Raw genomic sequence first — 20,385 nt, forward strand, 5'->3', positions numbered from 1 at the left:
AAAAAAAAAGGTTTCTTCTCAAAAACTTGCTTGGATGCATATAAATTGTGCATTTACACTACAATCTCTGGAAACATAACTGTTGTTAAAGTGGCTGTAGCTATACAGAGTTACAGCCCTACACACTAAATTGAGTAATGTTTTTGTCTCCATAGTGATGCATAACGAACAGCAGAAAAAGTCAGTTAAGCGAGTCATGACGATATCTGTAGCAGGTGTGTATTAAGAGGGTCAAAAACAATTAGTGGCCCGTACGGGGATCGAACCCGCGACCTTGGCGTTATTAGCACCACGCTCTAACCAACTGAGCTAACCGGCCATATATATAACATCAATAGGACACCTTCAAAATCTTGCGTACACAACTCCTCACTTCCACTTATTGTTATGGATGATGTTGTTTGTATGATACAATAACGAAACAATACACCGTGTTTGACGACTTGTTTTTTTTCAGTTCCTCCTTCTATTTAAAGTTCCTCTCCCTCCTCTGTCCGTGCAGCTAAATATAACTAGGAAAGCGCTAACAGTGCCCGGATGTAGTGTTACTTCTCAAAGCTCAAATTATGTCACATGCAAGTTAACATTTTTGATGTTAAACGAGACACTGGATCAAATGTTAAACCATTTACATTATTCGAAAATTAAGTTATTTATTGAAAACGTTTATTCGTGTAAATATTTTGGTATTGATTTTTTTCTATTTATTTTTTTTATAATATCAGTGCATCTACTTTTTGTGAGGAGCATTGTATTCCGTTGCTATATTTGTAACGTACTACTTTTACAAAATTTGATCGGACTTATTGTAAATTGCGAACAATTGTCAATAAAATATTGAAACTATTTTGAAATAACGTTCGCGTATATTTTATTTTGGCACTTTATTTTGGACTAAATCAGCGGAAGTTGTGGGCTGTCCCTGTCGTATGACGAATTTACTCTGCGACGTGTGACCAAACGTAGCCGGCAGGCTGCTGTTTTATGTTATTTTTGTGCGTGCTAACCATCAAACTGGACTGTTTCCTCTTCACATATAGGGTGAGTTCTCTCAATTTTGATGTCATTTGGATTTTAAGCGTAGATTTGACGGATTTTGAAAGGCAGTGGGCATGACTGCAGCATTTTTAAAAATGTCACGACCCGCGAATTTACGTACCAACTTCGACAGCAGTTTGCTAAGGGTAGTAGTGGCTAAAAGAGAACTAGCTAGGTAAGCATGCACTGCTAACTTCGTTAAGAGCTGCTAAATATGAAGCTTAAGCTGTTTTTAATGTAAAAACGTTAATACAATATTTAAGGGGCGTGTTCATCTTTGACTTGTGTGTTCTTTAGAAAGGAAAAGAATGCCTCATAGTGCCAGTAGTACCTGTGAATTTGAATTTGAACGTTGTGTAAATTAGGGTTAGTAATAGAAACACTACCATTTGTCTATCAGATAAAAACACCAGTAAAATAAATGGACACAAGTTAAGTGTTTACTGTTTCCAGTGCTATAATTATGTGTTTCTGACCTTTGTTTCAGTCCCACCCACAGGATGATTGACATAGAGACAGGAACTGATGATGCTGGTGCCACAGAGCCAAGCAGTAAGAACAAGGAGACAGAAAAGAAGAAGCGGTCTCGAGTCAAACAGCTGCTGGGTGATGTGAAGAAGCAGGTGGAGTTCTGGTTCGGAGACGTCAACCTTCACAAGGACCGCTTTCTGAGAAAAATCATAGAGGAGTCGGACGATGGATGTAAGGGGCTATCAATAGCTCAGATGCACCACTTTATCCATATCTGTTGTTGAGTTTTTTAAAAGATAGGTTTGGATTTACTCTGAATCTTAATACAATACTCACATGCAATATGTGCATTAAAAGAGTAATTGGTTCCTAAAATCACTCCTTTTTTCATGCTTGCATAATGAAAGGCTTTCAAGTGCAAAATACCATCTTTGCATTTCCTTGCTGAGCTGCTGTGGACGGATACGTTCTGGCAGCCTTACATAGGTTTGTTTGTGGGACACCAACATGGAAGTAGACCTGCCCACAAGCCAGCCAGTATGGACAGGAGGAATGATTTCAGTGACCAATAACAATCTCAACGTATGATATGATATGTGAGTCGTGTATTAAGACAAAAATCTTAAGCTATCCTTTAATGCAAGTGCTGACATGAAGTCATGAGATTTTGAATTGAACAAAGCATCTAATACAACATGTTTAATGTGTCTCAGATGTTGATATATCTGTGTTGGCGAGCTTCAATCGAATGAAAAAGCTGACAACTGATACCAAGCTGATTGCGAGGGCGCTGAAAAATTCATCTGTAGTTGAGGTACTGTCATTTTTTTTTTTTTTTTAATGATTTCTTTTTTTTTCTTTTTCTTTCTTTTTTTTTTTAAAACACCTTATAACTGTCCTACTTTCACAATGTTTGCATAATTTAGGAAGTTAGGTTCAAATTGATGTACAATTCCAAAAAATGTTCCTATTTTTGTGTTTCAGGTTAACTTGGAAGGCAATAAAGTACGGCGTCAGTTTCCAATTGGAAATATACCAAATGATACAGACAGCCGCACAGTCTATGTGGTAAAAAAATGTTTTCTGTTGTTTCCTTTATTCAAAGTGTTTACTTTTCACGGGGATATTTAGAATGGGAAACATCCCAGTGGTCAAATTTGGACCTATTAAGTAAAACTTTGCTCCACATTGTACCTGAATGCACCATTTGAATTTATTTTGCATCTATAAAGGTTTACATTGAACGCTTTTATGTGGCGAGACTCGCACAATTTTGATGGTTACTGTTCTGCCTGACAGAAAAATAGTTTTGGATCACAAAATAATACAATTCTTTCTTCCTTTCTTTTTTTTTTTTTTTTTACAAGGAACTTTTGCCTAAGGATGTGACCCACAGCTGGATAGACAGAGTGTTCACAAAATGTGGGAATGTGGTGTATGTTAGCATCCCCAGATACAAGTCTTCTGGTGATTCCAAGGGTTTTGCGTTTGTTGAGTTTGAGAAAGAGGAACAAGCACAGAAAGCCATAGAGGTGAAAACTTATGAATATTTCACCATAGCCAGAAACATGTGACAATTGTCAGTCCAGTGTTTATTTTTGGCAGAAACAAAACCCAGGGGAAATTTTGATCTTTTTGAAACAGATGTTGAACAACCCCCCTGAAGATGCTCCCAGGAAACCAGGGATTTTCCCCAAGACGAAAAGTAGAAAGCCGATTCCACTGACATCTGACAATCCTCCATCAGGTACAATCAATTAGAATCAAAAAAGTGATGCCCCCTTTTTTTTAACATCACTTTTTCTCTCTGCCAGCTAGAGTCCCTGATGCTAGCATAATATAAAAAATAAGGCTATTGGTGCGATTTGTTGAAATCATTTCCACTTCTTGACATTCATGTACTGTAGGTGAAGAAGAGGAAAAGAAAAAGAGAAAGAAGAAGAAAAAGAAAGATGGCGCCACACTACCAACGCCTGCAGAAGAAACCAAAGAGCAGGCGATGGAAGCAGAACCATCAGAGGAAAAGAGGAAGCACTCAGCAGCAGGTGATTTTGAACCAGATGTCGCCAGCGCTCAGAAGACACCTGGGAAATTGTCAGAGAAAAAAAGACGACGGTCACAGACGGTAGAGGGATCAGACAGTGATGTACCAGCTAAGATAAGAAAAACCAGCGATGGTGAACTTGGAGAAAAGGAGAAAGCAAAGACTGGTAAGTGATCACAATGTCACTTTCCACTCTGGTTGTGTCTATTTTTCACAATCTAAAAATACAAAAAGTATGATGAGGTGTTCTTGCAGCAATGAAACCACAGGCTTGTTGTTATTGTGTTATTCCTCTATCAGATCCACCTACTCAGAGTGACACAGACAGAGGTGTTGAGGAAGGGAAAGAAAACAGAGATGATTCGACAGTTAAAGCAAAGAGGAAGAGAAAAAAGAAACACAAGGAGAAGCTGAAAATTGGAGAGGAGGTCATCCCACTACGAGTTCTATCAAAGTAAAATCTTACATCCCCTTTTAAAGTGACATCATCAATATTTCAGAAATAAGGGAATATCCATTCAGATCTACAATGATTTTAACACACTACTGGGCATCTTTCTTCCTCTTTTGTTCACGTAAAGGAGAGAGTGGCTTGAACTGAAGGAGGAGTATTTGACCCTGCAGAAGCGCAGCATGGCATCCCTGAAGAAGTGCATTAGTAAGATTGATCACAAGGAGCACACGAGTCTAATGGAGACAGAGGATGATCCTCAAGATGGAAACAGTGAGTTTTGTCTCCACTATTCCTAGTAATTATAGTTCAGATGGCCAAGGTGAAGACTGTTAGAATTGGGTAAAACACCACTGTTGCTTAAACTGATGCACAAAATAAAAGGAAATTAAGATATGAAACAAAGTGTATAAAGTTTCAGAATAAAATGAAATTCTTTGACCTTTAGCAAAAATTGAGTTCCTTGTGAACAAGTTAGAACAGTTGGGTTTTTTTTTTTTTTTAAGCTTTCACACATTTGGTTCATTTCAATTGTAAAATGTCATTCGGACAGTCAAACGGTATTGACATCACAGTATTTCTCCAAAAATATCAAATCAGACTTAATAGTTACAAGCTGCCAAAATCAGATAAACCTATATTGAAATATAGGTCTCTTTTCTTTCATCTAGAGAAGAGTAACAAGAGTGAAAAAGCAACTAACCAGGGCCCTCAGTTTACCAGTGGTGTCATCCTGAAGATCACAGACAACAAGCCGCTACCAGGGAGAAAGTTCATCAAAGTACAGTATAACTCAATGCACTCATCAGTTTTACTGGCAATTACCATTATCTTCTGTATTTGGTGCAGTTATCAAAGTCATTAAAAAAGGACGATCCCCCTAGTGGATTAAAGCTCAGGTCTTTTTTTCTTACTTTGTGTGTGTGTGTGTGTGTGTGTGTCTGTGTCTGTGTGTCTGTAGGATGCCTTGTGCAAAATATCACCAGTGGCGTACATTGACATCTTGGATGGAGATGCTGAGGGTCACATCCGTTTTCACAACCCAGAGGAAGCTAAAGCCGTTAATGACGCCAGAGCAGAGATACAGAAAGAGCACAGCTGGAAGCTTGAAATTCTGTCAGGTATGACTTTTTATGTCTACACATCAAGGTGACATTTTATTTTGTGTGTACTGCACTCCTGTGCAGACCACATGCAAACATACCTGTGGTCTAAATGAGCTGAGGACATGGATGACTGAGCTGGCACACTGGTTTCCATAATTGATGATGGAGAGAATGACTTATTGAGACAGACTATCTGCTTGTCTCAAGTTCTGTGTTTTTAATAGTTCATAGTTGAACTTCGCTCAACAATTATTTTTGAATGAACTTTAAGTCAGAAAAAAATCTTTTTAACATTAGAGTCTGTGTTTAATTCCTTTGAAAGGTGACCATGAGCAAAGGTACTGGCAGAAGATCCTAGTCGACCGCCAGGTCAAGTTGAATCGTCCCAGAGAAAAGAAGCGCGGCACCGAGAAGGTGAGATCACCCTTTAAATTTATAAAAAGAAAAATACATATACATACAGGTTATTTTGTACAATAATAAATTGTTGATCAGTTATTCCATTTTTAGTACGTAAACAATGTACAGGAGGCTGTTTATAGAAAGTTGAATAATCCCTTAAATTATGAGAAATCCAAATAATTTGGTATTTGGTGCGTTTTATTGACAGACATATAATAACACTTCATACACACTGTTATATATGGTGATATTCAAAGTGTGCAAAAAAAGACACATTTGTGATTGAAATTGCATATTTTGTAATCAGCTTATTGGATCAGTCTATCTGGGACAATTTTGGCATATGAACACAGAGTCAGATACAACACTACATTTTAAATTGTGCCTCTATTTTGTTTATGTGCTATCACATGTAGTTTCTTATTTTCTTCACACTTCAGCTCATATCCAAAGCAGAAAAAATCATCATTGCGCGAGCCAAGGAGGCTAATAAGCACATCCGTTTTCAAGAAGACTGACACCTGCTGAAACTATATATATATATATATATTTTTTTTTTTTACAACATTACATGCTTAAATCTGTAGATTTCACAGGATGTGATTTGAAGGGGATAGTTGTTTTTAATGTGTATTTAGCTGGAAGAGAACTGAAAGAAGTAAATTAGTTGAAATATCCCCTTGTTTTTTGTTTGCACTGGAGCCCGCAAGATATCGTGGAACGCTGCTATGCATATTAACTTTTTTTTTAATTGATACCCTTTTTTTTTTTTTTTTAAGAGAAAATTCTGTATATGATGTAAATATAACTGTTTTGAAAGTTCTCCCAGTCAAGAATAATTCCTTATGAATTACATTTGCCTCTTTGTTTGTTTTTTTTTTTTAAATAAAATTTCATTATTTGATGAGAACAGTGTTTCTTGTTATATATCTAAAACACAGTTGTGCTTCTCATGAAGTTTGTGTCAAAGTAAAAATGCTTTTCAAAACAGAATAAATGAGCAGCAGTGAAATACATCTACCTTAATGCATTCAGTCTTAAATAATACTATATGATAATTATGATTTAAATGGACGGTTCACCCCAGTTGAAATGTTAAGCAGTTTAACAAGCAGCAACAGTTTAACACCCTCTTCCAAGTTACTGACTAGCAGCTGTTTTAGTTGCAAAAGTGTTTACACACAATTAACTAGAGGATGTATGTTTAACTGTTATTTCGCATGCTATATTTAGCTGTTTAACTTATTAAAAAAAAAAATGAATATGAGTTGCCTTCAGTTTTGTAGATTACGTAACACTCAACGTGAGATGAGTAGTAGTGTAAAAATAGCTGCCATTACATAATCTCAGTTCCATTTATGGCTTTTATTGGTGTAAAGGTAGAAACTACCTGAGGTAAAGTGTGGCAGCACCACGCCCCGTCAGTGGCTTGGTCTCTAGGAAGCCTTAGCTTCTGTTAGAAACCATGCAGCTTATTGTTTCGTGGGGCTGAGATGGGTCATCACAAGTGTCACCATCAGGCCAAGGCGCTCCTCTGTCAAAAGAGGTGGACCAGTACATCCTGGATTCTTCAGGCCCCGTGGAAATGCATCCGAAGCCGGAAAACCCTCCATTCTCAGCAGGAAATTGAGGTTTCTCTGTGGTGTTACAGCTGGAATTACAGACAGCAGGCTCGTTCAGTTTGGGATGGGGGCTGCAGGGTTTCGGGTTTGTTTTGCAGGTCTCAGACGGTTTAGGTGTGCACACTGAAATTGGGGTTTTCATGGGCCATTCCATCTCTGCTTTGCGGACAATGGGCAGGCGTCGCGGTGTGCTCCAAGCTTTGTAATCCTCCTTCATGGTTGTCACTGAAGGAAATGGCTCCTTGCTTTTCTCACTGTTTTGCACAGATGGCAGGATTGGCTTGGTGCGCTGGCACTCGTGCGGTGTGTAGTCTGCGTGTGTTGTGGAGAGAAACACGTTGTGACCTGCTGGTGGACTGGACACTTTGGCTTTACCTTGGCCGCAGAACTTGGTTTCAAGAGACCAGGTCTTAAATTGCTGAAAGAATTCGCTGGCTTCATTAAAAACTTCCTGGTTCATATGCCAAGCCAAGTTTGGCCCGAAGGACTCTGTGTGCTCAGCCAGAAGACCTTTGTTGCTTTGGTTCACAGGCTTCTTCCTGCATGTCCTGGGTGGCATTGGATGGGTGATGTAGTCAGATTTGTAGCTGGTGGTCCTTTCAAATGGTTTTGGTCCTTCCTCCTGTTCCACTGGTTTGGAGTTTGCATCCACCTGAACAGAATTTTTCTCGGAGGGACCTTTGTGAGCACTTTTTGTGACAACTAATCCTTGGTCGACTTTCAAGTTGTCGTGCAGCCTGTATGGCTGACGCTGGTTAGCTTTCCATGCTTGGAAATCATCTGAAAATACAGTGAGAGTGGATTTGAATCAGAACGTATACATTTGTTGCTTTATATTTCTGCAATGTATGTCTCCAATATGATCCTTAAGTCGCTTACTTTTGTACACTGAAGTGTAGTCCACCACCTTGGATTCCAGCTGGTTTGCTACAGAGCAAGTATGATTGTGCGGAGCGCTGCTGCATCTCCGTTGGCCTTTGGGTGGCAAAGATGGCTGTGGGGCCTTTGGTGGGTTTTTCATCCATTTGTGGGTAACAAAGAATGACCTGAAACGCACACACTTATGATGTGAAATTTGTTGAACTCACAAATATTGTAGCTTACAGTGTCTGGTTTATTCTTCTACAGGGATTCAAAACACGTCATACCCCAATATTCCTCCATACATCACACTCCACACCTTCAAAAACATGTATCTAGTGACAGACAAAGAACTTACCTAAAAGTGGTCATGTCGGCACTGGTCCCCTTCAGTGAGTGGTAAGGGTTTTTCTGTGTTGAGGTCGTGACAATAGTTGTGTGGCAGCGGGGGGGGAGGAACCTCTCTTGGTACTCTGTGGTCATGGAGGCCCGTGTCTGGGCTCTCTGCGGGCCGTAAAGCTTCCTGGACATCAAGGCAAATTTATATAGCATAGCATATAAGTTAAATTACCATTTCAACAAGGCAATTACCTCCTTCCTTCCTGTGGCTATTCGGATAAACAATTCCTCAGCAGTCTGCTGTAGTTAAACAATTTTTGCAGCTTTCACAATCCACAGCCACCAATGCTAACGTAGTTTAAATGACTGTAAATCACTTACTGCTGCACAGCTCCATCAGCATACTGCTGTTAGTTTACTGCTGACCCACATTTCACTTTTCATTCACTTTACCTTTGCACATTAAGGTTCATTTACAGTTAAATGACTTTACCTACATCTCAAATTACTTCTTGCACATTTGTATTCATGTACGGTGCATTTTATCTATTATCATTACTATTTCAGAGTAGTTTCCTCACTGCTTGTTGAGCAATTGTAACAAAGCAGTTTTCTGATTGTGATTCTGATCAATACACAGGTTGTTAAAAAAAAATTGAAATGAAACTGAACTATAAAACATTGTCAAGTGACAGCATGTTCAACAATATTTCAAGTGCTTTTTAAGTCTTAGAACTTAGCACCTTTTTACCTTTCCACAAAGACAATCAAATATATGGATAGATAAAACAATATGAATACAGCAGGTGTTGTAATCATATTTTTTTTATTAACATTTATTGACAGAGTTGACAATCTATAACATAACCTCTGCAGGAGTAACCCTGATCACACATATCTGCAGACATGCACAGCAGACACTTACTGTAACTACAGCTCACATGATTCCATTGAAAATAATGTCAAATTAAAAAAAAACACACAACAAAGCACAAGCAGGTCTCTGGTATTTTGTGTTTTTGTCTTGGAAAGCCCATCCAAAAAAAAAAAGAAAAAACAACCATCCCATCAAGAAACCATTAGCAAGAGATCAGCTCACCTCATTGCTGTGGCTTGTTGACCGCCCTTATGTTGCGTACTCTGCTGCCTCACAGCTTTGGGCTGCACCCCTCGTCCGGGGGTGCACCCAGCGCGTTTTGTTTGTACGTCCATCGGCTCAGCCTGCTCCCTGGCTCCTCGCTGCAGGCCTACAGCGCATGAATTATTGACCGGAGGGACGTGGGGTGTGTGTTGAAGGAGAGTAGCACGCAGCGGCCCGACAGCTTCTAAAAATAAACACGAGTGAATTATTCTCAGATGCAGGCCGTTGTCAAGGCGAAGACGCGGCTCGTGATGATGCGCTTTTTTGGCGCGTAAAGAAGATTCCAAAACTCCAGTAGGGATGTCACACGAAGTGGAGCGGCCACTTTTGAAAGTGTCATTATTAGCTGCATTGTTAGATTGTTAAGCCAATGCCTGATTATGTTAAATTTTTTAATTTTATTTGCTGAATATGCAAAGTGCAGTTTGACTTGGCAACGTGACTTGGTCGCAGGACTCCATCTGTTACTTTGTGGTCATGTCCAAAAATAAAGAGAGAGAGAGGGAGAGAGAGAGAAGGGGTGGGGGACTGTCAGCCTACACACACACACACACACACACACACACACACAAACACACACAACGGGGAGTCAAGGGAGTTGTGACCTTGTGACCTTCCGCTAGGTTTCACACACACAGATGTAGTCATGGGGATTCTTCCACTCACAGGTGTTAAATTATGGTCTGTTGGATCAATAGGTCAAGGGCATTGCTGTGTTTGTCCACTAGATGGCGTTCAAAGCTTTTAAAAAAAGGGTCCACATTAGGTCCACATGACAATTTATTTTGCTTCGGTGTCTGCTGCTTGCAATCTGGTGTTAGATTAGAATTAACTATGGTATTTATTTCATAATTTACAAGTTCTTAGGCTGTTTTTTTTATTTGCACAAAGCTTATACAGCAGCATAAAACCAGAACAGATGTGACATGAGAGGAAGAGGCTGATACAGACTATGACCAGTATTTTGTAGCCTGTTGATATTCATTATTCTTTGGTTAATCTAATTATTAGGCATATCATTAAATATGTAGTGAATGTTCTGTTTGCAGTGTAAGAGGGTCTCTGAGCCAGTGCTTATTTAGACCAGAGACCTGCAATGATTTTCAGTTGTAGGGGGAATTCTGGCTCATTTCACTTCCTCTGGCTCAGCAGACTGGGAATTGCATGAGGTCATATCTACCAATAAAAATAATAAAAGGGTAATTTGTCCCGTCCAAACAGGTGCAGAGGAGTTGACAGGAGAGTGAGGGAGATGCCAGTCAAGCAGTCTTTTTACCTGAAGAGACCGAATCAGGTAAAATAATGAACCTGGCCTTTAAAGTATCTTGGGTTTTGCCTCATTTTGGTCTTAGTTTGGCACTGCAGCAAAACAACGGATTCAGTGCCTTGCTGTCATTGCAAACTACAATGCTTTAGGTTTGCTTATGTTAATTTGATATTGACAGTGTGTGACAGCAGTTATAGCAATATATTATCTCTAATGGATGTGTGCGGATATTTTCTTCCACTGGATGTGACACATCAGAACATCTCTGCACACGAGAAATACACATTTCCTGTAGCAGTGGTTTAATTGGCCAGGGAGGTTTTAATGTCCTATTTTATAAAAAAAAAAAAAAGAGCCAAAGAACTAATCTATAAATCAGATTAATGTAGAATATACGTGATTATTTTAGGGAAATAAAAGAGACAGAAACCGCTCTGATGAATGGTAAGTCACATCCACAGTGGATACCTCAGACACTGCGTGCAGTTGTGCCTCTGGACTCCACCCATTCATTTGGAGCGGTGGAGACGTATTTTCAAAGAGGAGCATTAAAATGCAAAAAGGCTGGAAAGAGGAATCTCGGAATAAGAAGTCAGGAGTCAGGGGAGGTTTATGGATATTTGAATTCGTTTTCCATTAAGAATTTCTGACTGCATATGAAAAACCGACTTCTTTATTCAGTGTCATTCAAATCACTCAGAATAGATCTTGGTCTCTTGAAGCGAGTGAACCGTGGAGGAAGACAGATGTGATGTTATTGCTGCTGATTGAATATAGTTTAAAAGTACCTCAAACTTGGAGCAGCGCTATGCGCATCAACTTTATATTGCAGCCTCCAGAATTAAAGCATCAGAGACAACGCTTGTATTGATGCTGATGTAAGACAGACGGTGGTGCCAAAACCCAGTGAATACATGGGATTATCATTGTGCCATTCAAGCAAACTGCTCTATCGTGCAAAAAAAAAAATGTTTGGAATCATTTTTCACCTCAGCATTCCCATTATTTTAAATCGAAACCCTGCAGGAATTTTAGAGGAATCGCCTTCTCTAACGTGAAATAGTCATCCACATTTCCGGTTTTCATGTTATTCGTGGTTTGTGCGCACTGTCTGCTAAATAAATAAATTCACGAAATAGATACGAACTAAAATCTAATCACAACTCAATGCATCAAACAGTCCAGAAGGGAGACAGACTGGGGTTCACTCGACGCCACAGGCGCATCTCTGTCTGAGCGCTGTTGGGCTTTGTGGCTTTCTTCTCTCCACATGAGGTCTATAGAAAGCAGTCAATCAATAAGATATACTCTTTTCTCATAGTCTGACAGTTTATTCAGCACCTTTGCTCAACTAACCCCGCGAACATTTAAGATTTTCATGCGTATTTACGCAGCGCCATGGACAAAAAAACAATATGTTAACGTTGCCATACAGCGGTTGCAGTAAATGTTAATGTTTAATTTTAAACAAATAACAGAACCATGAGTCATTAATCATCTAAAACGTGATTGTTGTTTTATAGTGCCCTCACTCTGAACCGTGCATTTACAAAATGCAGCAAAAAGGCTAATTGCCTCTTTACGCAGCGTTCTGTGGTTGCAAAGCTGGAGATCTCACAGGAGTACAATAATTTCTCTTAATGTCAACTAATGGCAATAGTACTCGAGTGTAGGAGAGCGAAAGGAGCGGGCCAATAAATTATGTTAATCAGTCAGGACAGATTGGAGGCGTGTTTGTTGCTGTAATGAGGGGGAGCGTGCCTGCACCGTGGAAAAGCTCTGAGTGGTAATGCTGCCTTCACTACATGCGCGCTGCCTTCTACCTCCCCAGCCTCTCTTTCTACTTTATTGTGCATAATAGCGTTTTCCTCTGCACTAGACTACTGTGCAAGGTTCTGTGCAACAAGTTTGCAGGAGCACTGACGCGCCGTCAGACAGGTTCATTTGCTTTAGCTGGAGCGGAGTGGGGCTCCACTCGTCTATCTGTCGCTGTCACCACAAAGTCACTGTACGTGAACGCCGCGTCGCAGGCAGGCAGGCAGGCACACACACGCACGCACGCACACATACACAGAGAGAGAGAACAGTGTGCCATAAATTCGTGACTCCGCGCCAGATGCAGTTTGCTCCCAACCGCGCGTGTAGTTCTAGTTAAATGGAGATCGCGGAGGCAAGAGGAGCATCAAAGTGCGTGGAAAAAATGGAGAAAGTGGCGCCTCAGAAGCGACAATACTGTCGCACAACAGTGCTGAACATAATCTCGTCTTTATGTTCAGTGGCGTCCATCGCCTTTTGCATTCTTCTGAGCATTAACACAGCTGACATTAAGAACCGGGTTGTGGATTTGGAGAGTGGGAATGGCGAGCACCCGTTCATCCGTGCCCCTGGCTACTCCCTGGATGATTTTAATTCATTGATCCAACAAAGAGTGGATGAGCTGCTCTCGCAGGTAAGACTGCCTCTTGCACTTGCTCTCCATGAGTTAATTGTTTTCAGCCGCTTAACTGCCCACGAACTGACACTATTTCAGTAAACAGCCACGCAATTTTCCCCCAAATAATTTATTGTCACTGAAATCATCACGTGCAGATTAATTTAAAAAAGCATTGTTTTAAAATTTCAGCGCTCCTATGAAAATTTTGTCAAGATTCGGACTGCCAGACAGACGTCACCTGAATGCAACTGCCCTCCAGGTAAACCAAACTACTTTTCCCAATGCGGTGTGTGTGTGTGTGTGTGTGTGTGTGTGTGTGTGTGTGTGTGTGTGTGTGTGTGTGTGTGTGTGTGTGTGTGTGTGTGTGTGTGTGACACTGGACTTGAAGCTGCTTCACTCAGACCAGAGTTGATGTGAGAAGGAAGGAGATCTTTCTGAACAGGTCCTGAGTTTATTTCATTGAAATAAACTGATGACACATGACAGTTTGCCTGGATGGTGTTGATAGTTTGGGGCAGTTCTGCTGTGAAGGATGCAGACAGCTGAATGGCCATTAAGCTTAACAGAAAGAAAGGTATTTAACAGTGGTCTATACATAGAGGTGCTGAGAGGTTTGACTTGTGATGTTGCCTGTCCACTGAAGGGGGGAAAAAAAGCCACATGAAATTCACATTTCCCACCAGTAGATGGAAACATTTATTCCTTCAGTGTGGGTCAGCATTCTGATCATTTTGGGATGGAGTCAAGGTTGGGTTAGTCTGTGCATCAGTGTGGGAGACGGCGCTCTAGGATGTAAGAGGGATGCTGCAGAATCTGAACTGTAGGATCACATCTTCTCTGACTTTTAAATGTTGCCATGGTCGTCACTATTGTGAATAACTGGAGGGGAAAAAATGAATCATGTGATCGACAGCTGTGTGTTGACGGTGCAGGTCAGAGGAAAAGCATATCATGGCTGTTGATTGAAAACCAGGTATCTCCAGTTTTGTTGAATGAATTTGTTTTGTTTCAAATAAAAAAATAAAAATAAAAAAAATAAAAATTTGAAGGATGAATTGTTCTTTAATGTGTTGAGAAAATTCTCCTCCCGTGTGAGCTAAATAAACCATATAAAAATCCACTGGATCATCTGAGCAATGTATTGTCACATAGCTTTAACTGGGGCTGGTTTTCTCTGCTCATAAAAAGCGGAGATGCATGGTTTTCACAGGACAGCAACGACATGCCAGTTCATGTGTGAATTTCTTTAGGATGCCACCAGACGTGTAGATTTCAATCATCTGCTCAAAGTCTTTTCCACTGTTTCATATCTAAATGTAAAATATTTTAAGAACTCAAATAGTGTCGACAGGTTTTGCCGCCAATCAGCTTCCAGAATTCCGAAGCTTTTGTCAGTCAGGATCCTCAGCCCCTTGAGACAAAATGAGTCCTTGAAATCAGAATGAAGACTGCTCTCTTGGAAATGACATGTATTTCACAACTTTTTCAAAGTGTGATTAAAGAGGGATCTGCCCGCGCTGCAGCTTCAGTCAACCGCAGCTGGGAATGTGATCCAGGCGGTGTGAACACGGTGTAGGTGACCTCTCTGGAAAAGCCGTAGTTGTGACATAGAGCAGAGTAGCCTTGTGGTTGGATCTCTTTAGATGGACAATCCAGGTGTCAGTCAGCAAGCATCTGCGCCACAGGGCCGATGCGTCCTTGAGCAAGATGCTGAATCCCAACCGAAGCCAGGGAGTCTTCTGCCGTTGACCTCTGACCTCTGTTGGAGGGAAATTAGGGAAAGAAAAAAAATCCCCCTCATGGATACATACACTGACAGATTATTACATCTTACAATCAAACAGATGAAAGAAGAAGCAAGACCAGTGAAAGTGATAATCATGAATGAACGGCACAATTTCTTTAGTTTTCTCAAGTGGTTTATCAATTACGAATGAGTCATCTGCTGAGTGAAAAGGCCTGAATTAATGAGCCAGAAGTACTGGAAGTATTAACCATAATGAGACTCTCACAATCACGCTGCTCTCTGTTCTCAATCCCTATCATGTGTCTGCTGCTTTTTCCCTTTTTCCCTTCTGACACATTTCTGTTACGGGCAGAAATAAAACAACGAAAACATTTCACATCAGATGAAGCACGGCGACACTAAAACCCGAACCAAGGCGGCACCGAGCTCGAGCTCGGAAACTGGCAACTAGTCAGCCTCTCAAATCTGATTACATTTTTCTTCATGTCCACTATTTATCCATTTCTTATTGAACTATAGTTACATACAAAACACATAAATCATAATAATACTTTGAAGAATCTGGAGTGTATTTGATAATGTAATGCTCATGCAGTGTAAGTGTATTGTGCCATGCAACGTTAATGCTCTGTAGTGGGTGTTTTCAGGCCAAATATCTTTATACTTTATGAATGCTGAATGGGTTCCCTCAATATTTATCCCCTCCTCTGTCTAAAAGACAGCCTGTGGCTCAGATGTGGCTTTTTTTTTTTTTTCTTTTTGAGGGGAGGACTATAATGTGCTTTTCACAGTCTTCACTTTATTGCTGTCAAAGAAGATGGAGTGGTTGCATAGACAGAGCAATGGTCCATAGCTTGGGGATATTTTATAGGTTGCTCCTGAATCAGAGGGAGTTTGTGCCATCTTTATCAGAGGAAGTCTGTCGTGAACTTAAAGCGTATTTTATTCACGCTCATGTACTTCTTAGTTAAATGGAAGTGAAGTTTTTGCTGGTGCCATTTTTCATTCTCACACTGTCTGTTATCGCCTTCACTCAGGACTCAGTTATTAGCTTCTGTGTGACTGAAGGCTTTTTTTCACAGTGAGGCTGATAATGCGGCTCATCGCCTGAGACTTGGACGGCAATGTAGACGGCCCATCACTTTGGTCCAGGGTGCAATGTTGGATGGATTGTCATGAGATTTTTATTGACTGTGGTGCTCCCTTAAATTATCCTCTAGCGACACCAGCAGGTTGACACTTGTTTTTTTTTTTTTAGTGACATGTCTGAGCAGCTATAGGATGGATCCAATAGATCCTTCACCGATAACTTTTGTCATCCCCTCGTGCCGCCATGAGATTGAGCTCTGTGTTTCGGAGTGAAGTCTTAGTGTATGGTTTACCATCAGGTCACAATGTACCAAGTATTTTTGCTAATGACCAAATACAGAAGAAAATACAACGACTTTCCCACCGGCTTCTGCATTACATCGTGTTCATTGCGATGTCACTGTGAGCATGTAGCATTTACCTCAAAGTGCTGTTGTGCCTACTTAAGTACAGCCTCACAGAGCTGCAGACTTGTGTGTGTGTGTGTGTGTGTGTGTCTGTGTGTGTATTTCATCTATTGAATTTAATAGGGACACACACCACCATTTTCATGTTAATCCCTTGTCAGTTTTTCTGGACTGCACATTGGGTTTGAAAAGCTGTTTTCACACCATGCATTTAGTGGAAATAGTCTTGGGTCTAGGGGATAAGAAAAACCTGTCAAACCAACTTGATGTGAAACCGTCTACAGTCACACCCCCTCGGTGTGCCACTCTGTGAAGCGAGTCTCCTTCTAATAATTGTTTCAGCATTGGCGGGCTGTTTGTCTTTTTCATTTTTTTTTTTTCATGTACCTTCTCCTCCCCTGGGATCTGCATTCCAAGCAGGGCCTGTTGTTTAATGGGACTATAATAAAATGTGCATTCAGCAAGCACTGGTGCTTTGCTCTTTCCCTGTTTACTCACCCATACACCCCCCACCCCACCCCACCACCCCTCTCCCATACATCCCCTTTTCCCACTCTGCAGCATTTCTTGAAGTTAACGCTTCAAAAAGTCTGGCAGCTAAACACCAGCTGACGTGCCCTGGAGAAAACGGCAATATACAGCTTGTAATGTGCTGGACTATGTTTTCCCCCACTAAACACCCAATACTGGTTGTCAAGGACAAGGGGGCAGCTGGGGGTCACTTCAGCTGGATGGTGTGTCTTAAGATTTCAAAATAAAATCGTAAGCAGATGCAGTAATATCTGTTTTTCTTGCTTTGTCAAGTCCAGATTTGGTTCACTTCACCAGAGGCAAAACGACACACACACACACACACACACACACACACACACACACACACACACACACACACACACACACACACACACACACACGACTTTCTCAATCTAGTCACTTCTGTTCAACTCTGTGTAGCCAAGCTGGGTTATGCTCCCCCTTTTCCGCCTCACAAAGTGTGTAATCCCAGTGGCCTGATACAGTTACAGTTGTGCCAATCTCCTCAGATATCCTCAACTCGGTGGGCAACTGGTAATTAATCACCGACAGCTTTTGAATTAAGCCCTCTGTGTGGTTTGGTGCTGGGAGGTGCCCTAATGGCCATGTAATTACTGAGTGCTAGGTAAAGCTAAGCAGACTTCCAGGTAGCCGCTGCGGCCAGCTGCTTTTGGTTAGGGGGAGTCAAGTTAGGCTGTCTTCGTGAGCAAGTGAGGCCGGAGACAAAAAGATGGAGCCCGAGAAGCTTCGCCTGGAGGCGACGGTGAATAGGCAATCAGGATTTTTGATTGCTGCTCAATCACTTTAAAGGGGATCCACATGTAAATCATGAGCGTAATGTACTCCACACAATGAATAACATCTTGCAGGGGATCGTTTCATGCATGAAAAGCTCGACTCATTCAGCTCAGGTTTTACGTCAGTCCCAATAAATTAACATGACGTGATTTATCATGATGAATCATCAGAAGCGGGGCATTTGCCCTAATTTTCAATTCTCACACAAGGGTTATTATAAAGGGCAAGATGCTGGAAATAGCACAGATGTTCTCTTTATATCTTTGACACAGCAGTTTTTTTTTAATGGGAGATGATGAGGCATGCCAGCTGAAAGCACCGGTAATGACTGTAGGGGTTGAAAGGGTGGCACACTTTTCTCTTTTTACTATGCATTAACCTGAGGGGACACTCTGAATAGAGAGGAGATGACATGATTTTTATGTGAGCGATGTCACAACAGTACTCCGCTGGAGAGTGAAGAACCTCAGGCTGGGAGAACAGGGGGACGGAGGCCAAAGGAATGGAGCAGAATCGAAATGCTCATGCCTAATGGCCCGTCTCATGTGTCCTTGAACATTTCCTGGCGGTGATCCTCAATCGTCATTTTGTGTGGGATTAAGTAGGAAGCTTGGAGATCCTGTCTTGGCTGCTCCTAAGGTTACTACTTGGAGTTATATGAAGGGGTTTCCATCACCACAACATAACGGCACACCCCACAATTGAATAAAAGAATTGTCTCCAGTTTTGCATTTGCTCCAAAAATAGGCTGTGTTTTTAAGAAAATTAATATTTTCCGTCTAGGATTTATTGCAGTTTTCTACATCTCCCAAGCATAAAGTTGGACAATGACATTCAAGCTGTTAAAGGTGGCGCAGAATTCTTCCACTGTGGTTTCGTGCCCTCAGGATAAGGCTTCAATAAACCCTTTAAATGATTTCACCCAAGCTCTTTGATGACAGCTGAATAGTTTTCCTGCTGGATGTGCTGCTTTTAAACATCTCTTGGGTCTCTGTGTATCTACTCGGGCATGATGTTTGAGGGAAGATATGCGACAGTAATATTTACAGTGTCTTCAGTTTGCTGTTTGTTCATGTAGATGTTCTCTTTTTATCCTGCGTGGAAGCAAATTTGTTGCTCAAATATTGGGCAAAAGAATTAAGAAGCATTGCATTAGCAGTGCTGGCGACTATCTGGGTGCATGCAAGGGGCTCTTTTCTGCCACTGATACAACATATAACCCCCTTCCTCCGTTTGCCTGGCAAACTCCCGTGGAGGAGGGAAGTCGCTGCAGTTGGTCCCCTTTTTGATGCGCCCTCTCCGTGGCCCCGGCGGCTCGACTCCTCTGCCTCTCTGTCGGAGCTGGGTGGCAAATCCTCCACAAAAGACGGCTCACAAACTCTGTCTCATCTGCCGGGTGCCCTCTGACACTGGGTATGAAAGTTTCACTCATCCTCCTTCTGAAGTCTACTGAAGTCTCCTTTGTGACGGCTTAAGTTCACCTCCCTTCATGCGCCCACATACTCATCCCTGACCCACCAGCGCTCAAAGAGAAGTTTAATAGACGAATGTGGCGGCCTTCAGGAACAGCTGGTCTACTGTTCGATATGGTGATTTCTCTGCAACTTTTAAGGCCACTACGATGTTAATGGCTTTTTTTTTTTATGTCTATTTAAACTCTAATGATCTGATCTCATTTTAAGATTTTGTATTTCTTTTACCAGCTTGTCTCCTTTATAGTTTCCTGGTGAAACATTTGATATATAGTCAGTATTTCCTGTTTGTGAAGCATTATTGGCACGATACTCTCTGATTTAAAAAAAAAAAAAAAAAAAAAAAAAAAAAAAAAAAGCCCCCAATGCCTGTCTCCATGAAACGATTCTTATTTCATTTGTTTTGATTGCAGAAATGATTTTCCAGTGTCTGTCATCAGTTTCAAATCACCAGTAATGCATGATGATGCCAGTGTTCACCCGTGTCATGGAAATTCTGGGCTCCCGACAAGTACAGAAAACTAGGAACCCCTCAGGCGCTCCCTTCATACCCTCCCGCCCCCACCCATCCCACCGCCTGTGGCTTTATGCCCCAGGCCTCTCAGCCCTAGCAGGCATGGAGGATGAGGGGTGAGGGGCACAGATGCTGCTGCTCTGTTCTCCATCAGCCTAATAAGAACAGGCACTACAAATAAAACAGTGGTGTGCAAAAAAGAAAAGAGGAAAAAAAAAAAAAAAAAAAAGCACTGGTACGTGCCACGACAGGAAGCTATAATTTCACCACTGTGTGCCTGACATGCAAACTATGGTTAATATGGTCTTACCACCATTCATGGGCATCCTTAGAGAGATTTGTCTTGAACACAATTCATGGCTAGTGTTTGCCGAGTGTCTTTTATTTTGTTAATAATGCATCATTTACTTCAGGCCCACAGACTAAGAGCAGCATTAGCTTAGAGCTCTTGTTATTCTCAGTTGTTCCAAAACAGCTTACCTTGACACCAAGTCATTTTTCATTTTTGCTCTAAACCTTTAAGGGTCTGTACAAAAATGATTGATGTTGGGAAGCGGGGTGTACTTTATGTATCATGTTTTAAAAACTCAAGACTCCATATATTAGTCATATTTTCATAGTAAATATTCAAAATTTAGATGATATATA

The 20,385-nt window shown here is 41.1% G+C and overlaps 3 protein-coding genes and 1 non-coding gene across 4 annotated transcripts in view; 2 read left to right on the forward strand and 2 right to left on the reverse strand.

The window, feature by feature from the left end:
- Nucleotides 1-245: 245 nt before the first annotated feature.
- On the reverse strand, nt 246-319 carry trnai-aau. The gene has a single exon. It is a non-coding gene; the product is annotated as a tRNA-Ile (tRNA).
- A 636-nt stretch (nt 320-955) lies between these two features.
- On the forward strand, nt 956-6,293 carry larp7 (La ribonucleoprotein domain family member 7). Its single transcript, XM_022758812.1, has 13 exons — nt 956-1,041; nt 1,526-1,740; nt 2,223-2,323; nt 2,494-2,577; nt 2,877-3,041; nt 3,154-3,256; nt 3,417-3,719; nt 3,854-4,007; nt 4,135-4,277; nt 4,676-4,785; nt 4,966-5,125; nt 5,433-5,524; nt 5,953-6,293. The coding sequence occupies exons 2-13, from the start codon at nt 1,539-1,541 to the stop codon at nt 6,028-6,030; spliced, it is 1,695 nt and encodes a 564-aa protein (XP_022614533.1). The 5' UTR covers nt 956-1,041; nt 1,526-1,538; the 3' UTR covers nt 6,031-6,293.
- A 649-nt stretch (nt 6,294-6,942) lies between these two features.
- Nucleotides 6,943-8,526, reverse strand: saxo2 (stabilizer of axonemal microtubules 2). The gene is made up of 3 exons (XM_022758764.1): nt 8,354-8,526; nt 8,014-8,180; nt 6,943-7,914 (listed from the first exon to the last, which is right to left on the reverse strand). The coding sequence occupies exons 1-3, from the start codon at nt 8,524-8,526 to the stop codon at nt 6,959-6,961; spliced, it is 1,296 nt and encodes a 431-aa protein (XP_022614485.1). The 3' UTR covers nt 6,943-6,958.
- Nucleotides 8,527-12,897: 4,371 nt separating this feature from the next.
- Nucleotides 12,898-20,385, forward strand: part of col25a1 (collagen type XXV alpha 1 chain) — a 138,021-nt gene continuing 130,533 nt past the window's right edge. Inside the window, exons 1-2 of the mRNA XM_022758765.1 lie at nt 12,898-13,191; nt 13,366-13,435. Of these exons, the coding sequence (XP_022614486.1) occupies nt 12,898-13,191; nt 13,366-13,435 (364 nt within the window). The remainder of the gene's footprint in view (nt 13,192-13,365; nt 13,436-20,385) is intronic.

This window comes from Seriola dumerili, unplaced genomic scaffold (genome assembly GCF_002260705.1).
Source record: "Seriola dumerili isolate Sdu_G_001 unplaced genomic scaffold, Sdu_1.0 BDQW01000309.1, whole genome shotgun sequence".
Classification (NCBI taxonomy): Eukaryota; Metazoa; Chordata; class Actinopteri; order Carangiformes; family Carangidae; genus Seriola; species Seriola dumerili.